The 11,754-nt window shown below is 44.9% G+C and overlaps 1 protein-coding gene across 3 annotated transcripts in view; it reads left to right on the top strand.

The window, feature by feature from the left end:
* The first annotated feature begins 1,468 nt into the window (after positions 1-1,468).
* The window catches only part of FRAS1 (Fraser extracellular matrix complex subunit 1), a 408,901-nt gene continuing 398,615 nt past the window's right edge, over positions 1,469-11,754 (top strand). Inside the window, exons 1-2 of one of the 3 annotated variants that reach the window (XR_004311717.1) lie at positions 1,469-1,977; positions 8,701-8,732. Coding sequence is in view for 2 of the 3 variants with exons in the window: in XM_032457269.1 (XP_032313160.1) it covers positions 1,902-1,977; positions 8,701-8,732 (108 nt within the window). In the remaining variant the exon portion in view is untranslated. The remainder of the gene's footprint in view (positions 1,978-8,700; positions 8,733-11,754) is intronic. The other 2 variants (XM_032457269.1, XM_006192889.3) reach the window with 2 other exon arrangements.

The raw sequence follows: 11,754 nt of genomic DNA, 5'->3' as shown, positions 1-11,754 counted from the left end.
AGTGGAGTCCCCTAGCAGTTTCACAGCTCTGCGTTCAATGCTTGGACAAACTCCCCTCTAACAGGCTTGCCCATCTCAGGTCAACTGAGAGACCCAGGATGTCTCTTCTCTGGGCCAGTCAGAATCCAGCCAGCACCTCTCTGATGCAACTATTCTCATAAAAGCATTAACCCTAGACCAGCTATTTTTATTTGGCCCTATAAGAAATAGCAGTCTTCACTCAGTCCTGACCTGGAATCAAGGCCTCCACTCTTCAAGTGTGTGCCCCAGTAGGCCTTGCCCTGACATTTACTTCCCAGTGTTTGGCATTTGGGGGCGCAGCTTGAGCCACCACTCCGAGACCTTGTAGTGTTCCACTGACAGCCTCCCTCAGGGAGAGGTAAAGGTGCATTGGCAGTGGGAAGTCCCGAGTTGGACACACACACCAAGGCGCTCCCAGGCTGCTGGTAAACCCACGATGCGATGACCGGAAGGTCCCAAAGCGAGGGAAATGGATCAGACCTGCCTCACTTTTAGTCCAGCCGGAGTGGCTGGGTGTGGGGGTAGGAGTAGCGCCAGGGCCCTTGAATATGGGCATCACTCCCTGCTCCCACCAAGTGAGGGGTGTGGATCCGGTTCGCGGGTCCCTCAGCTGAGCAGGAGTAAGGGCAACGCCATCTTCCCCCCCACCCCAACCCCTCCCTGGTGTGACCACTTTTGATCCCGCCCCAGACAAAGGCAATCTGAACTCCAGCAGAACGAATAAGGGGATCAGGTTGCTCTCTCGGCCTCCCCTCAACTCCCTCCTCCTCGCGTCTCTTTTCCACGTGACTTTCTGGAATCTTTTGCCAAAGCTCCGAGGCTCTGGGTCCATTTTCACACCGAGCAAAGAAGAGGGGAGGGAGGCGAAGGGAGGCGGAGCGCGTGTCCTTTAAACGCGGGGATTCAAAGGGAGCCTTATTTTGTGCGTTTCCGGGCTCTCTGGTCCGAGTGGCTCTAGTTCGGGGGTCCTTTACAGCTTCTCTAGCTCTCTGCTTCCTGCATTTCAAATTATGGCTCCTGCTCCGCTCCCGTAATCACACTTCGACCCTGCAGACTCGCTCAGGGTGTACCGTGCGGAGGTGGCCGCCGGCGTGCAGAGAGCCGCGCCCCGCAGCCCTGCTCACCCTGGGCGAGCGGTGGGGGCGGGAAAGTAGCGGCTGCGTCCCCCGTGCCGCCGCCCCCGGCTTTCCTTGGGAGGTTTCCCATCGTCTGCTGCAGGGAGCTCAGCCCGAGGCGGCGCCGTGCGGCCGCAGCGCCTGCCAGTCCCGCGAGCTGCCCGCAGCGCGGCACAAAGTTTCCTGCGAGCCGCCCGGGGTGGCTGAGGTCCGCCGAGCCGGGTGACCCAGCCCAGAAGGAGGGGTGGGTGGGTCTTTCAAGGCTCCTAGCGACCCCCTCGGCCCACGCGGCGCCGACGTAGAGTGTCAAGCGAACTTTAAAAAGCTGCTGCCGAGGAACCTGCGCGAGGATCTCCACGGTTGGAGACACGGGAGCGGACGGGTCAGGCCTGAGGGAAAAGCTGGGAGATCCTATCAGCCGGTGACGGGCAACTTTCCGGCGAGATTTTGCCGCGGGGAACTGCGCCCTGCCTCCTCTTTTATTCTCCCAAGCTCAACCCACGTTGGCGTCCTGCTCTGCTGGAGAGCTGGGCGCGCTCTCCGCCCGGCAGTGAGGGAATTGCGTCCCCAGCCCGCCCCGGCGCCTCCAGGCTGATGTGAGTGTCGCTCTCGGCCCGTCCATCGCCTTATTTTCTCGGAGGTGACCGCCCGCCGCCCCCCGCTCTCGGTGCACCCAGCCCCGAGCGCCGAAGCCTGCGTTTTGGCCAAGAACTGGTTCTTGGATGCTGAAGGCTGGGATCCTCCAGCGTGGGTTCCGAGGCGGCAATGAGTGTCTTTAAAGTGTGGCTCGGGGTGGCCCTAGCATTGGCGGAATTTGCAGTATTGCCTCATCATTCTGAAGGTGAGAGAGCGGTGTCTTTCGTTTCTTTCTTTCTATCTTTCTTTCTTTCTTTCTTTCTTTCTTTCTTTCTTTCTTTCTTTCTTTCTTTCTTTCTTTCTTTCTTTCTTTCGTGTGTGTGTGTGTGTGTGTGTGTGTGTGTGTGTGTGTGTGTGTGTGTGTGTGTATGATTGTGCTCTTTAAAAGGTCCGCAGATTTATGGTATTGTGGGTCGGAAGTTTTTTGGGGTTGGGTGGGTGGGTGGCCGTGGAACTGGGGTGGGCTTTTTCTGAGAAGATTCCAACTCCTGATTGCTTTGCATGCAGATCACAAGCCCCACTCCCGCCTCCCTTTCTGCCCTAAGTGCGTTTGGGTGGGTGGGTGGCCGACTGAGGTGCCATCCCTGAAATTGGATTCTCTTTCTTCCCACTAACCCAGTGTCCCCGAAATGGATAGCAATTGTATGGAGCGTAGATGAGGAGTGAACAATTGCTCTTAGCTGTGTAAAAATACTTATGCTTCTATGAAACAGAGTCTGGCACCTTAAAACCTCCCGTCTGTCTCCCGCCATCCTCGCCCCTATAAATCTCCCGGTAAAGTCCAGTTAAGATTTTATAAGCTGGTTAGAGCGTGTTCTGGAGGTAGACAATTCAATTGCACTAAAAGAAAGCTTCCCAGTATGGAGAGGCACGAGCCTGCCTCTTCACCAGAAAAGAAGTGGTTAACAAGAGTTTAGCTCCATTCTCTGACTTCGCCCTCAGCCTCCCGGTTTTCCTCCTGGGCTCCAACCTACGTGTAAAACCCTGGAGCTGAGGGAGGGAAAGGAGACTGTGGGAATTGTCGCCATGATAGCGAGAGCAATCTGAGCTCAGGCAAATAAATGAATCGATAAGTAAATCAAGAGTTTGGGGGTTACGGGATGGCGGGTTCGGGGACGTGAGGCGCTGTGAGCTCCCACCTGCTCCGAGTTGAGGGGAAGTCGCCTAGCCAGTGCTTAGGGAGGGGGAAGGGAGCCGGCTGGCTGAGCGAGACGACTTAATCCACCGCGCCGGGCTCTCGGCTTCCCCTCCCGGCTCCATTCATTATTCGCCCAGCTGCGGGAAGAAGAGTTCACCTGCCCCGCCGCGCATCAGAGCCGCAGCGGCGGCCGCCGCGGGCGCGGGGCGGGGCGCCTTCTTCGAGCTGGTGCCGGCTGGGGGCGGCTCGCGGATGCAGACCCGGGAACCGGACTAGGGGAGGCGGCAGCCTCGGGGGAGGACAAAGCCCCGCCTCGGGTCGACCTGCAGCCCCCTGAGCGGCTGCCTTTTCCTAGCTAGCTTCCAGGGAGAAAGTGGTGTGGCCTTCGAAATGCACAGCAGTGGGGACTTTCCGGTGGGCGAGGGTACCGCCTGCCCGCACCCTCCCAGGAAGTCTGTCAAGTGTGTACTGTTCCCGGGAAAAGCAGGTCTGGGGCCTGTGCAGCCTTTTTCAAACAGTGCCTAACCTGAAGAACTAGGTCTTTAGTGTGCGTGTGTGTGCAAACTTAAAAAACAACAAAAAACTTATAGGGCTTAATTATAGTAAAGCAGATGGGAGAGTCAACCCAGAATACAAATCTGAACTTGAGATTTAGAAAAATTACGTTTTCACTTGGTGGTGGCAGTTTCTTATTTAGGATCATATTCCAGCAACGCGGAAAACGTCCATCTGTCCCTGATAGCTCACCAGGGGGCAGTTGGAGATACATAGTTTTTCAGAAGTAAATCCCTTGAAATTACAAAAGCCATTATTATTAAGGGCCTGCAAGGTTCGCCCTTTGGAAGACTGATTGCTACCACGGTCAAAGTTTAAGGACGTCCAAAGTCTTCTGATGGGGGAGGAGGAGTGCAGGACGCGAGCGGCTCTATTCCAACAAAGATTCTTTAGAAACTTGGTTCCTTACTGTTTCACCCCACATTCAGACCATTCGAGAATCATTTTACAACTTGGATTGAGAGACGTCTCTGAATTTCCATCCAAGTCATAATGACGCCTATTCATTCATAATGAATGAATACGGACGTTTATTGAGCACATACTATTTGCTTGGCACTATGCTAAGCCTTTTACATACTTTATCTTATTTAGTTACTTTAATCAAACAGTCCCACAGCCCCCCCCCCCCAAATGAGACCTTTGATTTGGTTCCATCAGGATTTTCTTTCTCTTGAAAATAAGAGCATTGAGGTCAAAGACGGAACACTTAAGGATCTTAGAGATTTACTCAAGCTTTTATTATTAGCCTTGGCAGTGATTTTTAAAAATGGAAAAGACGCATTTACAAAAAATGGAAAAGAAGCATTCACATGTGCCTCTCTTGGTGTGACCTGCTCTGTGATACTCTTGCTGACCAGGCCGTGGCAGAGTTTGTCATTTTCTTCTCAATGCTCACCGCATACATGCTTCTATTACACCAGTTAATAATTCTACAATTATAATTGATAAAGTGCAACCTTCCTCACTTAACTCTCTGCTCACTGAGGGCATAGGATGGCTTCTAGTTATCCTAATGTCTCCAACTCAGCTCCTAGTACAAAATATATGCTAAAAAGCAGTAGTCAGGTGAGCGAGTATTGCCAAATCACATTTTGAATAAGCTCAGACTGGCCTCTCTGATAGGTTGCTGTGTGACCTTGAATGAACCACCTAACTTCTTTGGGCTGTGGTCTGTTATTTACCAAGTGCAGAAGTCTGCTAAGTGATAGCTCTAAAATACTTCTGCTAATCATACAGGATAGAAAAAGGAAAAAGATCAATATTTGCTGCCTTCTTTGTGGTCAGATGCAACTCTCTGATTCTGAATTTTATTTTAATTATTAAAAGAAAAATGAAGCTTTACAAGCAGATTATTGGCAGTGTGATTGATTTTACATTGTCTTATATGGCCAAGCTGACAAACTACTATGATTTGGGAACTTAGTGAAAACAAGAGGTCACAGAGAAACATCTAGCAAACATGGCTGCTTTCTGAATCAGACGAGCTCCTCCATGATATTTTCTGGAGAAGCACGTCTTGAGTTGTGTTGACCCATGGAAATCCTGTGAAGTTACACTAGATAGAACATGTTGGTTTGGGGCTAGAGAAAGATTCTTCAATTGGAGGTTGAGGGAACTGAATTGTAGTCTGTGTCCATCACTTCCCATATGACTTTAGCCAATCGCACAATCTTCCAGGCTTTTTCCTTTAAATGCCATTAACAGACTGCACTGAAAAGGATTATCTGATAGCCACTGTGTTTTATTTATGGGTGGATCAGCATTTTTGGTTCCACTCTTGGCTGGAGAGTTCCTTCTGTGTAAGATTCAACACTTAAAACTCAATGTTAAGGAAGGAAAGACATCGGCTGGGAAAAGTAGCCCATCTCTTCATTCTTTCATTCCACAAATCTTTATTGAGAGTTTATGTGTCAGATTGTGTCTGCTAGGGGCATACAGACATCAAAAAATCATAATACCTGCCCTCGAGGAGTTTGCATACCTAGAAATAATTAGTGTAGGTAAGTAGCAGTAGGGATATGTGAACATTGGTACTTGGTGGGTTTCCCAATATTGAATAATAGCAACTTTGCATCTTATAGCTTTTGCAGCTACCTACTAGTGGAAATAAAGAGGTGTTGTATTGTCATAGGGTCTTATTTCCATCATATTACATTTCTATTCTCCTCTGGGGATCAGATTCTGGGTGTTACCCTCTGCATATAAATTCTTTAGTGAAGACACAGCCATCTGTATTCACTGTTGTGGACTTGAGTGGCCGTATCACTCAATTTTACTCAGACACAAGTAGTCATAAAATACTCTCCGCCACTTGGCTCAGCAGAGGGGAGGGGACTTCCACATGGCATATTTGAAGGCGTGCACCAAATCATACTATAGTTCAAAAACAGTTGGCTCGTTTTCATTTTAACTACTCTATTAATTTATCTGATTCCTGGTTGACAGTAATCAGGACATGAGCTATCCTGTCAGTCCAGAAAACGATTCTATTTTAACTGTTCCACAGTGTACAAGCCATATGCTGAATTATAGCAGAACATTAAGCTTGAACATTTAAATGCCAACTTGTGGCTGCTTGTTTCTAATGAGTCATGTTTTTGTGATATCATGCTCTCCACATTTCTTCACATCTCATGGTCATATCTGCCACTATTTCTTTGAACTAATGGGTCTGATATTTTGTGACTTTTGGATTAAACATCTCTAATACACTCAATTTACCAGGTATGATTTCTGTAGAGAATAGTTGCAGGGTGTGAGTACTGGTACAAATTGTATCTCAAATTTTCCTCTGAACACTTCAGATTTTATAGAGGTGTCTCGTAATAGAGTACATTATTATGTGCCAGAGGGCTTAAAAGCAGACATTTACTTGTTGTTTAAATAAATAAGAAGTAACATTTTGTCTGCGTGACATGCAAGGAAGGTACCAACCACATGGGAGGAAGGTCTCAAGATCTCAGCTTTCTCCTTCGCACTGTGTGATCACTTCACCCTGCAAACCTTTATGCAGTTTCTCACAGTTGTCAGAACTTAAATTACTTGCCACCTCAGCTGTGTTCCATGCCCTGAAACTGGCAAAGTTCTTGGTCAGAGATCTCCAGTTCCTCTTCTCTTATTTTTCTCATTTTCCCTTGAAGAAGGCCTCTTTCTCCTTCTAGATCTGCCTCATAGTCAGAATTCCTCTTAAGCTGGAGTTTCCTTTCAAGTTCAAGTAAAGCCCAAATCCACACCTCAGATAGAGTTGCAGACATTCCAGGACTCCTCAAGAAAAGAAGTTATGAGTGGAGAGAGTAACTTTGTTTTCCAAAGTATATGAGTTGATTAATTAGTGAAAAGGCAGAACCAGAAGCCACACCCAGCACTCAATGCTAGCAGACCTCCCGCCTTTGTCTGTTGGTGGGTGTGAAGCGTGTGCCAGGGTGGGAGAAATATGCTTACTTTAGAGGACTGCATCTGGCATTGGGTGGTGATGAATGTTTGATGGGCCTGGGCATCACAGTGGAATGCTTTCCTTTCTCCAGAGGGAAGCAATGAATTTTGGAAGCTATGTTAATGGAGACTCATTTCTGCAGCTGCTTTCCGGGTAGAGCTGTTGTGTTTTAGTAAAGCCCTCAGAGGCCAAAGCTTATTTCTTTTAGAATTTTACATCCTCGAGCAACCCAAATTGAGTTATTTGCTTTCCCTAATGATGGAATTTATCAGCAGTTACACATAGTTTTGACTTGAGTTTCTAGCAGGTGTTTGGCTTAACCAAGTGTGTATGTAGTGCCGCACTCATTGCTTCATTTTTCCATGTTACAGGGAGTTTGTAACGTCTGTCTAAATTTCCAGAAATGGGTTTTGATATGAGTACTTGGATACTTCCTAAGACACCTGATTCCTTTTGGAGCTTTGAAAAGATACTGGCTTTTGGAAGGTAGTGCTGTGGAGGAAACCAGTACAATTTTTAGGATGGTCTTGTCTAAAGATTAAATTTTGTTTGTTTGTTTTAAAGGTTAAATTTTGTTAAGTTGTTCCTAAGTGATCCTTTATGGTTAACTTTTAAACATCAGAAATAATTAAATATGTCCATTTAAGTAACTTAAGAATTGAATTGTGTTGATTTTTTTTTAGTTATATATGATATTTTATATATATCTATATCCAAATATGTGTTATGTGTGTGTGTGTGTATATATATATCTCCTATCTTATGATATACCATGGACTGAAATACTGTTTTTCGAATAGGATTTCTTGAAGAAAAATAAGTCAGTTACGAAGTATTTCCTCCCATGGTTTTATCTCAAGTTATTCTTATTTGAATGTAAAGGGCACAAAAGTCATTTCAATAAATTTACCCATGGAGATCTTTGATTCAAACCCCAAGTGTAAATAGCCATCTTATTTTCCTTGAAGACTGTTCTTAATTCCATTAGTGGTGGATAAGGTAGAGCAATCCTTTCCTGAGAAGTTGGTACTATTGAGACTTCATGAATGATCTGTTGGAGGCCAAGCATTGCAGTAAAACGTGTCCTTCCCTCTGGACAACAAGCGTGGCACAGTTGTCAAGGTGTACTTCTGCCTTGGTGTGTGTATGCTATTCCAGTCTGTTTTGCAGCCCCAGTTTCTGAGATGGTAGCTGTTAGCAGACTGCCCACATGTTTGTAGATTAAATCTACATCTGTTGTGCTGTTCAAAAATTGGTTGAGAAAAAATATAATGTGGGCTGGACAGCTTCACAAAGAAGACAGATTCAAGTTCAAGGAACTTGAATAGACCAAGTGTATCTCCTGCAGGAAAGAAAAATCAGCCAAGGCATTGAGATATGAAAGTATTATCCTAAGATCCTAAGTTGGCCTCTTAGGTTGGAATGAGGAATTTGTGTAAGCAAAGAGTGGCGGAGAATCTTTGATAAGTAAATTGGGACTAGATTATGGAGGCTTCACTGATTAGTCATATAGGAGAATACACTGTATTTACAGCATGCCATTATAAATACATTTATCTTAAAATTCAAATAAGAAGTTTTGATAAAACTTTTCCTCATGCATGTCCAAGAAATGTTGTTTTGGTGTATGGGATTATTTCCTCATGGACAGAATGCTCAAGCATTTAAGATTTTGGAAAAAGCACAGTTTGTTGATTGTGATTCATATAAGATGCAATTCAGTCTAAGTTGACCAGGGCAGTGCCTGTTGGTCTGTTATGCATCCCTTTTAATTCTTGTTTTGTATTTTTTCCCTACAGGTGCTTGTGTCTATCAGGGCTCCTTGTTGGCGGTAGGTCATTCTTCATATGTTTGGTTTATTTCTTTTGAATGTAAAATGCTTGATTGAGGGTGCTGAGTGAGTGTGGTGACCCTGTCATTGTGAAATATGTTTATTTTCCTTCACAGTTTGAGGATTATCCCTCACCCTGGCACAATCATGCTCAATTACTTAATACCTTTTCCAGAATGAATTAGTTCCATTTGGATACTCAAGTATTGGAAAAGCAGTTCAAACCCCCAACACAATTTGCATTCCATGGCTGCCCTGTGAGTTCTTTCAATCAGAGAGAAAATTAGATCTTATTCTCTTGTCACATATGAACTAGGGCACAATTTGTTTATCTTCCTGTTGCATTTGCTTCTTCCTTTGAACTCCCCCTCCAAAAAAATGTACGATTATTGAGTACAATATGGAAGCTCCTGACTGGTGCTTTGAATTAGACATGTAAGTTTTGGTAAACAACAAACAAATTAAAATTTTATCTATGAACCTTTGCCACATAGAGTAGAATTGATTTTGAATGTAAGTCAGGATGACTTGGGGGAAAAACTGATGCAAGTCTCCTGCATTTCTTTTCATTAATAATGTACTGTGGTGCATAACAGTGTGTTAAGACCTTATTGAAAAGACCGTCTACACTCCATCTACTCTAATAAATGGTGTGACAAGTCATTCTTCACCACTTTTTTATTCTGGTTTAATAAATGCTGTAATAAAAACAGAACTCAGGTGGTTGGAAAGGGTTTGCTCATTTACATCCCAACCTGCTATTGACATGTATGATACTAATATGCCATCTTGGATTATCCTTGTGCTATTGAAATAGATGAGAAATATTTGATGTATCTTGAGTCTAGATAATTATAGGTGTTCATAGTAGTAGTCTTGAATCTGAACTTCATGTAATATAGTTACTGCTCTGGAGATTTATGGGTTTTTTCCTTCCTTATATTTTTTTTATTAAAGAATCAGGAAAAAGCCATTTTACACTCTGTTTCTCATTCCATGCCCTTAAAAGCCTACTTTTCCTCCTGTTTATTCTTTAATACATTTTAGGAATCATTTTAAAATCAAAGTGCATCATCAGTTTTAGGCAGCTGTAGTGATATCATAAGACAAGTTAGTTGTCCATCTTAATACAAAGAAAACTGCTTATTGTACAGAGTACTTCATAGCTTTTCAATATATTTTCGTATCTATGGATTCATCCAATGCATACAATACACCAGTGAAATAGATGGGCCACATGTTATTTTACACCCTCCCCCTTTTTAATGAAGGACCAGGGATGAGAGAGAGTGATTTGCTAAAGGTAACTGACTATGAAGGGGTGGACCAGAACAAAACAACATGTCTTCTTTCTGTTGTTCTGCATGAATCTGAAGAAAAGTGGCTAGACTACCTTCTGTGTTTGATATGGCTATGTGGTGTTGTACATTTGAGTGTGAAAGCATAAAGTATGTAGAGAGGTTGGTTTGGTTCAGACAAGTTCAAGGTGTGTGCACCGGCCCACTCCTCACCCCTCCAGTGGCTTCTCAGCTTACCAAGACTCTGCTAAGTGCATTCCTTCACCTCTCCAGCCTGATGTGCTTTTTATTGCACTTATGCAGCTCTGTCAGAAACAATATATTTACCACAGCAATAAAGATTATTATTAAACAAATATTTATTGAGTGACAACTGTTGACTTGCTATTCTAGGCACTGAGAATGCATCACTGGACAGACAAAATCTTTGCCCTCCTGAAGGTCAGATTCTAATGAGTAGAGTATTTAGAATGGCAGATAAGTGCTATGGAGGAAAATAGCATGGGGTGGGGAGATAGAAAAGGCTGAACAGGGGACGAGGGTGGCTACCTGAAAGAGGGGGATAGGGAAGGCCTCCCTGAGAAGGTAAGGTGACATTTGAACAAAGACCTGAAGGAGGGCACTGAGACCTAGCTGCCCTGGATATGTAGAGGAAGAGGATTCCTGTAAAGTCTGAAGCACGAGCTTGCTTGGCTATTTGAAGGAGTGTGGAGGTCAGTGTGGCTGGAGCGCGTGATCGGGGCAGGGTGAGGTTGGCAGGAGGTCAGAGAGGTGGGCAGTGACAGAGCACATGGGGTCTTGTGTGGACTTTAGCTTGTCCTCTCAGTCAGGTGGGTGAGCCACTGGAGGAGCTAGCGCAGAGGAATGACAAAATCTGACTTACAGTTTAATTAAACTGCTGAAAGGTGAATATGAAAAGAAATAGCACTCCTGTTTCGAGGGAAACTGTGTCGAATACTTTAAAAAGAGATGAGTCACTAAAAATTTGCTGTCAAATTAAGTGTAAGAGAAACAGCTATAAAAGATGGGGGAAAAAACACAAAGATCCAGGGAGATTCTGCATTCGGATTTATTTGCAACCACTAAATTCTCTTTCCATTTTAAGGAATTTCAAACTAGAAGTGGGCATGATGCGTTCTGGCCATAGCTAATTGTCTGTGTAATTCATTGCTGCTTTCTCTCCACCCGGCCTGGTCTTGAAGAAAAGCCCTGCACCTGCATCAGTGAAACTGAATGCATGTGCATTTATGTACTTTGAATTCAAATAGAGTTTAAGAACATTCGTGTACTGTTCCAGGATTTTCTGATTAAACAACTCCCTGGGTGAGAGGATTTCTGCGGTGGGAGGCTTCACAGTCTGGAGCTGGCTTTGAGGATGATGGCATAGTGTCCAGACCCAAACCCTGTAAATTCTACTCACGTGCGTTTTAGAGCTGGGAGTGACTTCCGAGGTCACGTGGTCCAAACTCTCCATTTTATAGGTAGGGAAACTGGGGCAGGGGTGTGAAGTTCTTGGGCTTCCTTCGTTTCTCAGGTGAGTAACCAGAAGTGGAAAGTAAGGTCTAGTTGAAAATGACAACGCATCAGCCATGCCCAGAATTCCATGAAACATCCCAAGCAGATGAGAGCATGGATCCAGGTCCTGGTTGCTAGACGCTAACTTGCAGCTTGTCTTGTGAGGATTCCTTCCATTGACACCTTTTCCATCTCATCACTTGTTGCCT

Source organism: Camelus ferus, chromosome 2 (assembly GCF_009834535.1).
Source record: "Camelus ferus isolate YT-003-E chromosome 2, BCGSAC_Cfer_1.0, whole genome shotgun sequence".
Classification (NCBI taxonomy): Eukaryota; Metazoa; Chordata; class Mammalia; order Artiodactyla; family Camelidae; genus Camelus; species Camelus ferus.
Note: the sequence above shows the minus strand (reverse complement) of the source record. Positions and strands in the feature narration are given on the sequence as shown.